Below are 15571 nucleotides of genomic sequence, written 5' to 3' on the forward strand. Positions count from 1 at the left end.
CCCCCCCCCCCCCACACACACACACACACACTCGTACACTCGCACACACGCTCTCCCTTCATCACAGCTTCAACTGCACCATTTGTTTTTGTTTGCTTTCACAGGTGTTGCCTATGCCTACCCCCAAAAAACAGAAGGTGTACATTTAACATGTTCGATTCCACAATCAGTCTCATGAGCACTTCCAGCACACCTCACTCCAGGAATGCGAGGGTGTTCAACATCACACAAACTGCAACTCTCATTTAGCCTAACGGTTTCCAGATGTGAAGCCTGGTGTTTGGGGGAGGGCGTTGGAGGGCCAGTGCGCCCTCTACTGGCTGGCTGCTGCCAGGGGGGAGGTGGGAGGGGGGAGTGGGGAGTGAGGCCCTTGTTGAGTAACAGCAGAATGTTTGGTCAGCTTTCAGGAACAGGTCCTGTGAGGGTTCTGTCCTGTGCTCCTTTGTTTTGTTGTCTCTGAACAGAACCCACTCCCTCCTGTGATCTCAACTCCGAGTGGATGTGAGCAGGTTACGGTCGTGTTTTTGTTTAGCTCCCTCCGTCTCACTCGTGTTTGTCCGCCCTCGTGTGATCTCGTCTCTTGGCGGTCAGTCCGCACCAGTCCCACAACGCTCTCTCACAGTGCCCGCCCACCTGCCTCCCACAATCCCCCCTCAGCTTGTTAAACTTGGAGCGCCGGGATCCTAAACACTTCCCAGCTCCGGCATTCCTGAGCCCAGCCAGCCCAGAGGTCCTGCCTGCAGGGAGCACCAGAGACCAGGCCCGGATCACATCATGTTCTGGCTGTTCACGTCTGCACTCCCTCTGTCTCTCTGTCTCTCTCTGCCTCTCTCTCTCTCTCCTTCTCTCTGCCTCTCTCTCTGCCTCCCTCTCTGCCTCTGTTTGCTTTGTGTCATTGGATCCCTGAAGTGGTGGAGTTTGTGCTTTGAATCACAGGACAATTGTTTGGTTTTGCTCATCTCCGGTCAAAGATACATAAAGGACCTCTTGTTTCCTTGTCTTTTCTGCAGCATTTGCAGTTTGGTGTACGCACAGCCTGTATTATTATACCTTTCCTTTCCTAGTAAAAAACAAGACAATGAAGAGCAATTGTGGTCTGCAGATAAGGTCTGACTAAAACCAAAACATTAAAATATCCTTTTGCTTTAATAGTCTGGCCAAGGCATAGTTATGGGAGATTCTTGTGTTTGTTTGTGTGGAGGGGTTGTTCCTGGAAGAAGCTTAGCTGACTTCCTGTGCTCTAGTCCAGGCAAGGGGAGGGCAAGTTCTGTAGGGGGTGGACCTCAGCTGAACCAGATGTCTAGTAATCTCCAACTAGCGCCACACAGACGCTGGCATTAGCACAGCGGGCAGAGCACTGGGGATATGTACAGTACTGGGTCAAAGTGACGAGTATCATCTTAAACATAATGTTTGTTTTTTTTCTTCTGTATTTGTGTGGCAATATAAAAGTGCATTGTTGAAAACATTTTAGTTTAGTCTTTTCATTAAAATATCTTGAGGTGTCATTAATGATCTGTCTGTCTCTCTCTCTCTCCTCATCCCTCCATCCCACCCCCCTGTCCTCTCCCTCTCCCCCAAGACCCCCACATCAAGGTGTGTGGAAAGAGAGACAACGTGAGGGAAGCCAAAGACAGGATCATGTCAGTCCTGGACACCAAGGTGGGTGTGTCATCATATGGTCTGTCGTGTCCAATAAATGCCATTGAATTCAATTGACCCTCACTCATTGGCTAAAGTCTTCCTCTGCCCTCTCTCTCCCCTGATGACAGGATACTCTAGTGTGGTCAGCAGGTCAGCTAGGGGTCATGTGCTGAGTAGGCTCTGTTTTTGATAGCATGTGGACTTTGTCTCCATGGCAACACCGCACGTGTTTGTTTTCTTTAAAATGTGTGCATTACAGCAGCCTCTGAGTGGGTTTTTATGCAAACACTCAGTCTCACACAAGGCACAAAGTTTTTTGTGAAATAATTTACAACCAGGAACTGTAGTTGTGTTCTTATTTGATTTATATATATTTTTTTACATTATTGTAATTATTGTATAAGTACAACACTACCTCTGCCAGACAATCTGCTTCTCCTTCTCCTGTAATTGTCCATCTGAAAGAGTTTATGTTTTATTAGTGTTGGTTATGTTCTTCTTGCCATTCTAGATGGTGTGTAGGGGGGGGGGGGGTGTATTGGCCTTGTGCTGCCCAGGCTGGGATGCTGCCATGCTGAGTTCTGTCCCTATGTTGTCTTGAAACGACAGCGACTGTGATTCTGACACAGCCAGCAGGTCACGCTAACAAAAACAATCTTCTCCTCCTATCCTCCCTCCCCCCACCCTCTGCCCGGCAGAGTAACCGCGTCACCCTGAAGATGGACGTGTCCCACACAGAGCACTCCCACGTCATCGGGAAGGGGGGCAACAACATCAAGAAGGTGATGGAGGAGACCGGCTGCCACATCCACTTCCCAGACTCCAACCGTAACAACCAGGCGGAGAAGAGCAACCAGGTGGGTGTAGACCAGGGAGGCCTGGTGGCTAGCATGTAGCCTGGTGGCTAGCTGTGACCAGGGAGGCCTGGTAACTAGCATGTAGCCTGATGGCTAGCTGTGACCAGGGAGGCCTGGTAACAAGCATGTAGCCTGGTGGCTAGCTGTGGCCAGGGAGGCCTGGTAGCTAGCATGTAGCCTGGTGGCTAGCTGTGGCCAGGGAGGCCTGGTGGCTAGCATGTAGCCTGGTGGCTAGCTGTGGCTAGGGAGGCCTGGTGGCTAGCATGTAGCCTGGTGGCTAGCTGTGGCTAGGGAGGCCTGGTGGCTAGCATGTAGCCTGGTGGCTAGCTGTGGCCAGAGAGGCCTGGTGGCTAGCATGTAGCCTGGTGGCTAGCTGTGACCAGGGAGGCCTGGTAGCTAGCATGTGGCCTGGCTCGAGTAAGCCTCCCTCAGCTGTACACCTTCAGGTGCTGATGCGCCGGCAATCTGGTGGTGTTTTTTTACTTGAGTCTCTCTCAATCTCAATGCTCTATCTAGAGGACTATTCAGGCACATCCAGTTTGAACAACAACAACACGATGCACTTGGGCTGTCTGTTCAAAAAAGGGAACACTCCCCTGTGATCTGTGCTCTGTGCTTGCTCCCGTCCAATCGCTATGAAGAGCTGGGGTGTAATTGGCTATTTTGATTGGCTCTCGCACAGGAAGCGGGTGTGTTTGAGCTGGACCGGCTAAAGGAGCTGTAGGAAGCGCCTGTAATTAACTTTTACCTTTGCTGCACGGAGAGGCAAACTGCCAGAGACTTCTGTCATTCAGACTGCCAGGTGCCCCGGTCTGGAAACAGTCTGACAGTATGGAGCTAATGCCCTGAACATCCACTCAGGGCAAGCTGCCACTTCATAAATTATTTATCATGTCTGTGCGTGTGCATGTGTGTCTGCGTGTTGTTGGCGTGTAAGCTTGTGGAGTAGAGGGGAGGTGCACTGAACCAAAGCAGATGGACGCTTCAGGTTTGTTGGTACGAGTGTTTCTGAGACAAGGAGAGGCATAGACTTGGTGAGAGGGGCTGATTACACTTGGCCAGGTTAGAGGGGCAGAGGGCCAGGCTCTCTGTTCTCTGGCAAGCTGTTACCTCTGAGGGAGGGAGGAGGAGGAGGAAGAAGAAGAGAAGAGATTCACTGATCCACTGGCAAGATACTCGGTCTAATAGGAGGATTTCTGTTTTTTGTTTTGTTTTCTGTGATTATTTTAATTGAAGGTTCTTAGTCAGAATGGAAAATGGGTCGTAAGGTCAGATCCTCAGAGGAGCTTTTGTTAGGATGTTGAAACCCCCCAAATTCTTGTGTGTTCTGTCCTCCCTTGATAAAAAAAAAAATATGAGAATGAAAATGCTAAATGGAAAAAATATTTCCATCTTTTGTCACGCCATAAATGTTTTTTTAGACATGGGATTCAAGGTCTATTAGATGTATTAATGTCCTGAATGTCTCTCTCTCTCTGTCTCTCTCTATGTCTCTGTCTCTCTCTCTCTCTCTCTCTCTCTCTCTCTCTCTCTATGTCTCTGTCTCTCTCTCTGTCTCTCTCTCTCTCTCACCAGGTGTCCATCGCTGGCCAGCCTGCAGGAGTGGAGGCAGCACGGGCCAAAATACGAGTAAGTTTCATAAATAAAAGATGCACCGTTTGTAGTCGGGCAGCTAGCGATGCGTTCGTCTGTAGCGATCCCCTTCGTCATTCTCCTGTTGAAGTCATCTTGACTGTGGACCTCAAACACGCCTCTAGACCTTTGAGCATCTCTGCACCAGACCAGCGATTCCCTGCCTGTGGACCGCAACACTTGGTCTTCTTTGATTACTACCCTGGTGCTGTTAAACATGTGCGATAAGCCCGAATAAAGTGAACGGATGTGTCGGGCGTCCGCAAAAATATTTGAGCTTTGCAAGTGGGCCACAAGGTGGGAAAGGTGGGGAATGGCTGCTCTAGACTGAGCCATGAGGAGCTCATGCCTGCCAGGTAGACCTGCCTTCTGAAAGGTTTGTGTCAGCTTTACTGGTAGTCCCACACATCTGGCCTTCCTGCCCCTGGTTGGACCAGACAGTACTGTTTGTCCTCTCTTTGTTTCCATACTCCCTGACCTACATTTCCCTACCTCTGCAGTTCAAGCCCTGAAACGTGATATAAATGTAGGCCCAAACACATATGGGACTGATCAGGGCTGCATTTCTTTGGTTGGGGTAATTCATACTGCTTGCCCTACTCTGGTGGCCAAAATCCATTGTGGCACTCTGCCCAAGAAAGGGAGTGTGTTTGGATAACTGTGTGTGTGTGCGAGGGGTTCATGAGAGCACTCGTGTGCGTACGCCTAAACTTCTCGGCAAGGCAGCCCTCCGGGCCCTGTGTTTGAATGATGACCTGGTATTAAAGTCACGGTTTGATTCATTGGAATCGCCGTCTCTGTTTAAAGGACGGAGCAGAGTGTGTGCGATGCCAGAGCTGTGATGTCTGATTAGGTTTACATGAGCGTGCAGATGACCTCTTGACAGGCCATCCAGCCGGCCTGTTGGGCTGCTGTGGGCCAGTTCTGCAGTCGTGTTTTAAGCAGACCCTTCTGGTTCCACTGGAGTGCACACTTCTGGGTTTCCGTAGCGTGACAATGCGTGGGGCTGTTCCATCCCAGTAGAGCGCTGGCATCGCTGGACTCGCTGTGAATTGACAGCTGTGCTTTCATTGAGTTTGACAGGTTTACACAACATGTTCTGCCACTGGCACACGCACCGAGGCGTGTTATATCCATGTGTGGATACGTACGTACATGCATGTCTAGCCTATGTAAAGATACCTCTCCCCTGTTTTTAAACATGTGTTTTCACTCGGAGCACAGCGGTGTCAATCGCATAGGAGACGACTGTGCCTTGTGGCAGACTGAAGGACTTTCTACTTCTGGAGTCATAACAGTTTCACAAAAGTGTTATTGTGGTAGTATAACTCCTTTTCTCCCCTGGCTCTCCCCCCCCCCCCCCGTCTATCCTTCTCTCACTCTCTGTCTCTCTCTCACTCTCTGTCTCTCTCTCTCACTCTCTGTCTCTGTCTCTCTCTCACTCCTCCTGGTTTCCTCTCCCTCTGTTTCTCAGGAGCTGCTACCTCTGGTCTTATCGTTCGAGCTCCCTGCCCAGCCTGACCCGTCCTCGCCCGCCGTGCAGCACATCTCCCAGACGTACGACCTGAACGTGTCCTTCAAGCCCCCCGGACGCCTCTACAGCTCCACCGCCGTGGTCCGCGGCTCCCAGAACAACGCCAGCGCCGTCAAGGTGCGTCCCCCACTCCAGCAGCATGTCTGAGGGTACAGGAATCCTGAATGAGCATGAGAGTATTTCTCTCTCTCTCTCGCTCACTCTCCCCTCTCCCCCTTTCTCTGTATTTATACTTCTCTCTCTCCTCCCTCTCCTCTCTCCTCTATCCTCTTTCTCCTCTCATCTTTCTCCTCCTTCTCCTCTCTCCTCCCTCTCCTCTCCTGTCTCTCCTCCCTCTCCTCTCTCCCTTCTCCTCTCTCCTCCCTCTCCTCCTTCTCCTCTTCTCCCTCTCGTCCTCTCCTCCCTCTCCTCTCTCTGTCTCTGGGCTTTGGTCCTGTCTGGTACCGGGGGAGTCCGAGTGTCTCTCAAGGTTCACCAGACCAGCTCAGGAGCCAGGAGCCTGGAGCCAGGATCTGGCTGGCCTTGCTGAGGCTTGGTGGTCCTGGTTCTGGACCAGAGAGGCCTCCTTGTTCTGCTCCCTAGTGGAACATCCATCATCGCTAGCTGACCCCCACAACAGAGCACTCTTATGCAGCTCCTTACCTCCCTCCATCAGCCTCCCATTCTCCCACCTCAGGGCGTCTGAGTGCAGAGATGGTGGTCAGTCGAAAACCAACCCGGCAGCATTTCTCACCACACCACCAACCACCCAGACCCCCCACCCAGCCTGCTACACAACCACCAAGACCCCCACCCAGCCTGCTACACTACACAACCCCCAGCCCCACCCACAGCCTGTGGTTTAGGGCTCCTAGCTTCGTGTGTGTGTGTGTGTGTGAACGGTGGAGGGGGGGGGTCATTGTGTCCAGGGTTGCTGGTCAGCCGTTGGCTGGGCTTTCTCAGGGTAAGGTCGTGTGTCCTGTGTGTTATGTGGAGGGTGTTGAGAGATCCACTTGAATATGGAGGGAGATTGCCAAACCCACTGTGGGTTTCTTGAATGGTCTGAGCAGCTTGCTGGACCTTGTAGTTTTATTGCGAGAGTTATTCTCCCAGCCTTGGTGATATGCAGAGGTCTGTGAGAAAAAGATTTAGAGTAAGGTTATTCAATGTGGAAACTTCTGTATAGGAATGGACAAGGTCAGCAAATGCTAACAAAAAAATATTTGTGGCGTTGCACAAAAAATACTGTATATCTTAGTGTAACTGACTGAATGATTGTGCCTGGATTGTACAGGAACTGGCAGTGCTACTGGCAGGATCATTTCAACAGTTGGTCGATGTTAATATAATGGAAGAATGTACCCTTTTGAACAGCTTTTTTAAATCTGTGAAACATTGTCGTCCGTCCGTCCCCCCCCCCCCCCCCCCCCCCCCCCCCCGTTGCGGTACAGGTCCCCTTGAAAAATAGATGAACCTCAATGATAAAAACCTGTATAAATACATTTTGTATTTGAAAACATAAAATAAATAGTTGAAGGTAAAACTTGTTTTTATTAAATCTACTGGTTGTCGCCTGTGGTCTGATGGCCCTCCGTGTGTCCGTCTGTCCTCCCCCAGAGAGGCACCGCCATCCTGCTGGAGCACCTGACAGGCAGCCTGGCCGGAGCCATCTCCGTGTCCACCCACCTGGACATCGCCCCCCAGCACCACCTCTTCATGATGGGCCGCAACGGCAGCAACATCAAACACATCACCCAGCGCACCGGCGCCCAGGTCCACTTCCCCGACCCCAACAGCCCCCAGAAGAAGTCCACCGTCTACATCCAGGGCACCATCGAGTCAGTCTGCTCCGCACGACAGCACCTCATGGTAGGGCCACGCTTCAGCATGCTGCAGCAAACAAAAATTGGTGGTCAGGTGGCTGAGTGGTTATGGAGTCGGGTTATGGTTCGATTCCCGGCCGTGCCAAATGACGGTGTGTCCTTGGGCAAGGCACTTCACCCTACTTGCCTCGGGTAGAATGTCCCTGTACTTACTGTAAGTCGCTCTGGATAAGAGCGTCTGCTAAATGACTAAATGACTCAATGTAAACCACCGCTCCACAACCCACAGGATCGAACAAAATGGGGCCGAACACTGTAGCTTGTTATAAAGCATAGAAGAAGAAATGAGAGAAATGAGTGTATTGTCGTGGTGATTGGGTAAGGCTAGCTGATGGTTTTGGTTCTGGACATCCTGAACATTCCTTGTGTTTGTGCTTGTGACCTTGCTTGGCTGTTGGGCTGAGCAGTGGCCAGGGTGAGACTCACTAACCGTGAACACACTGTAACAAACAAAAAAAGACTGTCATTTAATTCATAATCTATAAGCGTGTCTTTCACTTCTGTGTCCCTAACAAGGGCTAGATGATTAGGACTGGTGTTTAGCTTCGTTGCATAAAGTATAATTTTTGTTTCGTCTGTGTTGTTTGTATTCATTCTTGTATCGCTGCCCTTGACCAAGGCCACTTTCTTGGAATTGTTGAGGGAAATAATCATCTACGTGGGTTACAAATACCAGTCATGTAATTGCTTTCTTGGCCTAGCCATGTAAAGCGAAGTGATTCTTCTCTCGCAGTGTGACACAGCTGGACTAGTCTGCGGGCGGCTCAGAGATATTTAGAAAACGCCAAAGTCATTTGGGTAAACATGACTTGTCAGTGTGGAAGTGGGACACACAAGAAGTGACCAGACGAGACAGACAGGGCAGAGACACAGCGATGACTCTCTCACACATCCCTGTTTAGCTCGTCTCTCAGACTGTAAATTAGAAACCTCTAAACCGATGCTTGTCAGCAGCAGCCTGCACCAAGACTCTAAGCTAATTACACACACAATGGCAGCCCTGTCCATCACCCCCGCTGAAAATAAAGTTGCTAAACGCTTGTTTGTGTGGGGGTGCTTTTATGTAACCAAGCGACACAGCTGGATTTGCAGCCACGATCGTGGTTCGGACCAATCAGTGTCTTATGAGGAATGGCAGCTATGGGCAAGGTTGAAGTCAGCCAATGATAGACAGATGGTTCATCCAATCACCTGCCAAATATTTTGAGAACGTTTTCCAATGTGTATGTGTGTGTGCGTGTGTGTGTGTATTCCACAGGGTTGCCTGCCCCTGGTGCTGATGTTTGACATCAAAGAGGACATCGAGGTGGAGGCTCAGTACACCACGGCTCTGATGGAGCAGCTGGATGTCTTCATCAGCATCAAGCCCAAACCCAAACAACCCAGCAAGGTGAGGCCCCAGACCTGCTCCATCCCCCTGGCTCTCTGGCTCCTGGCTCTCTGGCTCCTGGCTCTCTGGCTGGCTCCTTTCTCCAGCTGTTTGCCCGGCTTCCTGCCCTCAGGGCACACTGGCACAGTGAGAGCAGGGAGGAAGGGGTGGGGGGTAGTGGCAGGGTAAACAGTGCCTAACCCAAAACCCTGTGCTTTAATGATGTGTCAGGCCACAATCCAGTGCGCCGCTCCAAACACGGCTCCTGGCCGCTCCAAACACGGCTCCTGGCTGCTCCATAGAGAAAGGGTGTGGAGGGAGGGAAGGAGGGAAGGAGGGAGGGAGGGAGGGGGATCGTGACTGGACTCCATTTGGCAGGGTTGGCCTCTTGGCTAGTGGTTGATCCGGCACAAAATTTCTTTTTGTGCGGTTTTAATTTGACGTTATTTAGTAAGAGCCGTTTATGGTAATAATGCTAGAGACTTGTGTATAATTGTGTCAAAGTATGGAAAGTTTTATCAAATACAAAAAACGGTATTTGAATAGGAATTGTTCAATGAATTCTACATCTAAAGTGGTGACCTTGTACTGCCATGTATCGTACCCTTCCCCAGTCTGTGATCGTTAAGAGCGTGGAGAGGAACGCGGTCAACATGTACGAGGCCAGAAGGTTCCTCCTGGGGCTGGAGAACCCCGCCGGTTCTTCCACCTCCTCGTTTTCGTCTGCGGCCGTGTCCCACACCAACGCTCCCTCCCCCTCCCTCATCGGCCTGGACATCCTGGCCTCAGCTGGACTGGGGCTGAGCAGTCTGGGTAATGGAGTTTTTTGTTTGATGTTTTTTGGGGCCTGGTTCAAAAACATCTCTAAGCCTCTACTTTAGTTCTAGTTAGCAAGTTTCTTCTGGGCACGACCGCTATCTGTCAGTATACCCTCACAGAGGAAGACAGATCGGACACATCGGAGGTCCTTCTCAGGACAAACATCTCATTCTGTACTTGTGGTGCCGGGGAAGTCCTTTAATTGGACCAGAAAAATCCCTTCAACCATATCATTTGAAGTCAGTGACCCCTATGAATCATGGGAGAAGTAGTTGTGGATGTGTAGGAGTTGTACGCATGGCTGCAACGCCGACCACAGTGACAGGGTCGCTCAGACAGCCTCATCCTGGATCCAGTGGACCCAGAGGCCCATGGGTAAGATATGGACGTCCACTTCCCTTCAGGAATGACCACATCCCCTCCCTTGTCCAGATTACAGCCCTCCCTGCCAGAGGAATCCCTCGCCATCCTTATTTCTGTCAAAACGAGTCTTGCTGCAAACCTCAGACCTGTTTCTCCCCGCTTGTCCGTGCGCTCGGGTGGAAACAAAGCAGCTCATTTCAAGTGTTTACAGCTTCAAGTGATGTGGGAGATCTGGAATGATATTTGTCGTTGTTGCAAGCCCTAATTCTCTAACTTGGTCTTTTTATTTTCTGTGTTTGTGTGGTTGCTTGTATGGATGTGCATGTTCTCCGCGTTTATGCTTGTCTCTGTGTATTTGTTTGTGTCTGTGTGTGTGTGTATGTCTGCATGCGTGTGTGTGTATGTCTGCATGCGTGTGTGTATGTCTGCGTGTGTGTGTGTATTTCTGTCCTCCAGGTCTCCTGGGGGCGTCCGTGCCCCACTCCCTCAGCAGTTCCCCGCTGCCCAACTCTGTCCTCAATAGCCTGAACTCCTCCAGGAGTGCCTTGCAGAGCCCCAGCGCCCCCTCTCCCTCGCCCTCCCTCTGGGCCAGCTCACTGTCCGCCTCCCAAGGTCAGTCGCCCCTCCACTGTCTGTGGGGCGGGTTGGAGAGTGAGTCCCAACCTGATTAATGAACTGACAGACGGCCCTGTGGCTTTTAGCCCTGTGACTTTCATTCACAGATGGAAAAGGTAGATGGACTTGGGAGTGTAGAAACGGTACATGATGTGTTTAATAGGACAGGGTGATGGGTTAGTAGTTCATTTGAGAGGTCATCTGAGAGGACAGGTTAATAGTTAATCTGTCGTAGATTCATGTTGGTTAATCCAGGGTTTTTGAACACGTCTTCTGCCCCAGCTTTCTCCTCTTCTCTGCTGATGCACCCTGTCGCCCAGGCCACCCTCAACAGCATCCTGATGTCTGGGGTACAGGGCTACAGCCACAACACCCCCTCGCCCCCGCCAGGCCTGGCCCCCATCGACAAGCAGACCAACGGGGCCCCTGACTGCACCAAGGGCCCCTGCACCCTCAATGGGCACGTGAAGGTGTGTGAACGTCCATAGAGACGTAGATGCATGACACACACACTCACCATACACACGCGTGCACACACACACACATAGATACTGTACACAAGGAGACACTGGCTTATACATGTTTAAAACACTTTTTTGTACTTTTCTTTAACCTGATCGGTCAGTTGAGAACATATTTTCATTCATAATGACGACCTGGAAATACATTTGAATGATCTGTATTGCATTGCACATGAATGCAGTCTCTTTGTGTGTGTGTGTGTGTGTGTGTGTGAACAAGAACCTAACGTGTGTGTGTGTTTCCAGCACCCCTGCTCAGTGTATGGGAGGATGTCCACTGCATCACGGACAGACTCAGGCCTGAACCCAAACCAGTGTGACTCAGTCCAGGAGGCCAGCGGCCACAACCCCTCAGAGCCCATGTCCAGCAAGTCCAACCAAGACGAAGGTACACACACACACATACACACCGACACGCTGATTATACTGTATGGAAAGTTCTTCCACATGTAGTCATTGGATGACATAAAGGTTTATGGAATTCATTGATGTCACACACTGGAAAACGTGGTGTCTCTTTCCTTACTAGAACACAGTTGTCTAATATAGTCCAATCCAGCTCACTCTGACCACGCTAACAGCCGTGCAGAGGTTGGTGGCGGAAGGATATTTCAGTGGTAGAGAACCTTTCATAGCAGAGCAGAGGTTAGCGGCGGAAGGATATTCAGAAGTGAGACAAACGTCTCGTACATGGCTGCTCCTCCACAGTGTCTCACGCGTCTCGCTTTCGCCGTGTTTTCAGAGCTGGTCTCCCCCCGTGTGGAAGGTCACTGCATGGCTTCCTCCCCCTGGCCTCCTCCTCCTGGGTCCTAGAGCCTGTTTGAACCGGCTCGGTTCTCAGGGAGCAGGGGGGGCCTTGGGGGGAACGGTCATCACTTTAACAGACCGGAGACCTTCATTAGGATGACTGACATCATATTATTTTACACTGGAGAGACCCACCCTACTCTCTATTTTTTCCTTTTTTCTTTTTCTCCCTCTCTTACTTAGACGTGCGCACGTACCTCCTGTTGAGCAGGCTGGATTACTGGCTAAATGAATAAGAATAACAGAATGATCTGTTACATAGAATTGTGGACATGCCGTCTTGAGAAGTGAGTCACACACTGAGAACAGACTGTTCCAGGGACCTAGAATTGGAAAAGGAACAGCTACTACTTTGCCGTAACATTACTTGTGGGTTTGTCCTAATATGGTGCGGTTCGTGAAGGTGAATAATTGTCTGCATTTTACCTCGAATTATAAAAGGTATGTCATGGTTAGAAAGACACAATGAAACCGTGGATTGGTACACGGAGAAGAGAGAGGGGAAACTGGCTTACAAACAGCATTGTTGTCTTGTTCTCTGCTCACTCCGCCAGACTCTGACACTTTTGTTGAAGTGGGCATGCCCAGGAGCCCGTCTCACTCAGCCAATGGGAACGAGCTGGAGAAGATGCTGGCTTCCTGTAAGACGTCGTCAGGGAAACGGCAGGCGGTGGAGCTTCTGCAGGGGACCAAGAACTCCCATCTCCAGTACGTGTGTCTGCACACACACACACACACACACACACACACACACACACACGCACACACAGCCACATGGGGGAGCCACTTGCCCCCACTTCCAGAGAACAAGATGCCCACATACTTTTGTACACTCTCCAGAGTGTTTATTCGAAAAATATGGGGCATTTGATGCAATACACTATATTCAATATAATTTCATGAATGTAATGTAATGCATCTGCATGTAAAATAATTGTGAGAAAGGGATGGTTCTCACTCTATCAGTGCATATCAGTAGGCGCCCTGGTGTGTTACATCCTGGTCTTTGTCTCCAGCTCAGACCGCCTGCTGTCGGAGGGGGAGTGCGGCTCGTCCGACGGGGGCGTGGCCGATAAGAGAGCTCCGGGCAGCGAGCGGGCGGCCGAGCGAGCGGCGCTGCAGAGCGAGAGAGAGAGGAACCGCCTGACGCCTCAGGCTGCCTTCGCCAGCATGCAGGTACCACACAGTGTCCACACTCAGCACACGCTGGGATCCACAGCCAGGTGGACATGCTGCTTAGAGAACGTATTATTATCAAGTATGAATATACATATGAATATACATATGAGTATACATATGAGTATACGTATAAAGTATGTTATTTGATTGTAACTTGTTTAACTGCATGCTCTTATGGTTCTTCCCTTTGGCACTTATTTGGTTTTCAAAATGTATGCTTCATGTTTTGGCTGCTCGCAATGATCTCGCTGTTATGATCAGTGACCTATGCACTTTTGTAAAGCTCTCTCTTGGAAGTCACTATGGATAAAAGCGTCTGCTAAATGCATAACTGTAATTGATGTACTGTTGGAGATCCAGGGTTTAGTGAAGGGTCTGTGTGTGTCTTCCTTTGTGTCTGTGTTCTGGTGTCAAATAAGTAGTACCTGACTCTGGATCTTTCCTTCTCTTCTAGGCGTTTGACTATGAACAGAAAAAACTGTTAGCAACCAAAGGTACGTACCACTCTGTGGAAGCACCCTGGCTCCTCCTGGAACAAACAGGATTGGACAGGAGGGTGATGCTCAGTGTTTCTGCTTACGTAGCAATGCTAGAGAAGCACTGTAGCTCTTCCAGTAACTAGCTGGGGTGTACAGTAGTGTGTGTGTGTGGTGTACAGTAGTGTGTGTGTGTGGTAAGTAATGTTGAGTGTGTGTGCGTAGCCATGTTGAAGAAGCCGGTGGTGACGGAGGTGCGGACCCCCACCAACACGTGGAGCGGTCTGGGGTTCTCCAAGTCCATGCCTGCAGAGACCATCAAGGAGCTCCGTAGGGCCAACCACGTTCCTTACAAACCCTCCATGAGCACCACCTTCGAGGTAGACCCCCCCTACACCTACTGGACACACAGCCCTCCAACCAGTCCACATGGAAACGACCGACCTTCAGAAACGTAGCCATTACAGCTTTGCTGCTTGTACCCCTAGCATTACCAAAAACCATCACACATTTTATTCTCGTATCACAGATAATATGACTGGAAAATATCTAGAATATGACGTAGAATAATGTGACTTTTCTGAACTACAACTTAAAGATGGGTTGGATGGGAGTGGTGAGGTGAACAGGATGCTTTCACGCTCTCTCCCCAGGGCTGTCCCCTGTCCCTGTCTCGCTCCAACAGTCGCGAGTGCATCGGCAACGGCAGCGACTCCGACAATTGGCGGGAACGGAACGGAGGGGGCGTGGGCGGGCTGCCCGGACACCCAGAATTCCCCGCTCCCGTCGGCAGCCCCAAGAGGAAGCAGAACAAGTCTGGTGAGACGTGACGACGACCTCACATTCTGTCTCCTCACGCTGACCCAATGACACAAGTTAGGCCCTGTTTTGGTGCAGGCCAGCTCAACACACCAGATCAGAAAGTTCACGTCTGATGATGAATTACCCTCTCCTCCCTGCTCCACCGTGACCTTTCGCCTTTTGTTGAGTGAACGATTAGGACTGCTGTCAACCCTGATCAGCACATATGCTGTGAAAAGCTTCTTAATTGAAGACGTGTGTGTGTGTGTGTCTGCCGGCAGAGAGCAGGGTTGAAGTGGTCCGACACACCTGCGCTACCTCACAAGATAGTTCCCATCTTTTCCACATCCATAAAACATCTGAAATGTTACAATGCTCTCCAGCTCCAGGAACACGAGTCTTTCCTGTTGCCTCCGGTCGAATGAAACGAACGAAAGGCGTAGCTACCGTACAACCACAGCTTGTGATGTTGACGTTCCTCCCCGTGTGCTTGTGGCAGCTGCAGAGCTCTACCTCAGCAGCAGTAACTACATGGACTGCGTGTCTTCGCTCAGTGGCAGCAACGGCTGCAGTCTCAACTCGTCGTTCAAAGGCTCTGAGCTGCCGGAGCTGTTCAGCAAGCTGGGCCTGGGGAAGTACACGGACGTGTTCCAGCAACAGGAGGTCAGCAAACTGGCTAGCACGCTCCCCACACACACACATACACACACATGCAGACACACACACAGATGCAGACACATACAAGATGCGGGGAGAAGTAAAACGTCATCTTCCAACAAAAAGAGGTCTGTTAACAGTCAGCATGTTGAAACACAAACACACACCAGGTGGGAAGCTAACGTCTTTCCAAACCAAGAGCTTGGTTTACAGTCAGCTTGCTGAAACGTGCACACACACAGTTTTACAAGCCTGAAGGACTGGACATGGGCAAGGTTTAACTACGACGCCCATGCCTGTTTCTGAGTGTTTCTACTCAACAAATCCCTGTTCACTAAAAAAAAAAACCAGATGAGCTCACTTCCTGTTTCTCCAGATGGTTCTTCATACTGTGTGTGTGCACCTGGTGTGCAGTGATGTTGACCGCGGATGTTG

General features: G+C 50.5%; 1 protein-coding gene across 3 annotated transcripts in view; it reads left to right on the plus strand.

The window, feature by feature from the left end:
* Positions 1-15571, plus strand: part of LOC124473648 (protein bicaudal C homolog 1-B-like) — a 44790-nt gene that overhangs the window by 23927 nt on the left and 5292 nt on the right. For 2 of the 3 annotated variants that reach the window (XM_047029277.1, XM_047029276.1), the window contains exons 4-19: positions 1583-1662; positions 2343-2501; positions 4077-4130; positions 5608-5784; positions 7264-7515; positions 8788-8919; positions 9513-9711; positions 10537-10692; positions 10978-11165; positions 11463-11604; positions 12578-12731; positions 13040-13199; positions 13657-13696; positions 13904-14058; positions 14332-14497; positions 14979-15142. In XM_047029277.1, coding sequence (XP_046885233.1) covers positions 1583-1662; positions 2343-2501; positions 4077-4130; positions 5608-5784; positions 7264-7515; positions 8788-8919; positions 9513-9711; positions 10537-10692; positions 10978-11165; positions 11463-11604; positions 12578-12731; positions 13040-13199; positions 13657-13696; positions 13904-14058; positions 14332-14497; positions 14979-15142 — 2378 coding nt within the window. The remainder of the gene's footprint in view (positions 1-1582; positions 1663-2342; positions 2502-4076; positions 4131-5607; positions 5785-7263; positions 7516-8787; positions 8920-9512; positions 9712-10536; positions 10693-10977; positions 11166-11462; positions 11605-12577; positions 12732-13039; positions 13200-13656; positions 13697-13903; positions 14059-14331; positions 14498-14978; positions 15143-15571) is intronic. The other variant, XM_047029278.1, reaches the window with a different exon arrangement.

Source organism: Hypomesus transpacificus, chromosome 11 (genome assembly GCF_021917145.1).
Source record: "Hypomesus transpacificus isolate Combined female chromosome 11, fHypTra1, whole genome shotgun sequence".
Classification (NCBI taxonomy): Eukaryota; Metazoa; Chordata; class Actinopteri; order Osmeriformes; family Osmeridae; genus Hypomesus; species Hypomesus transpacificus.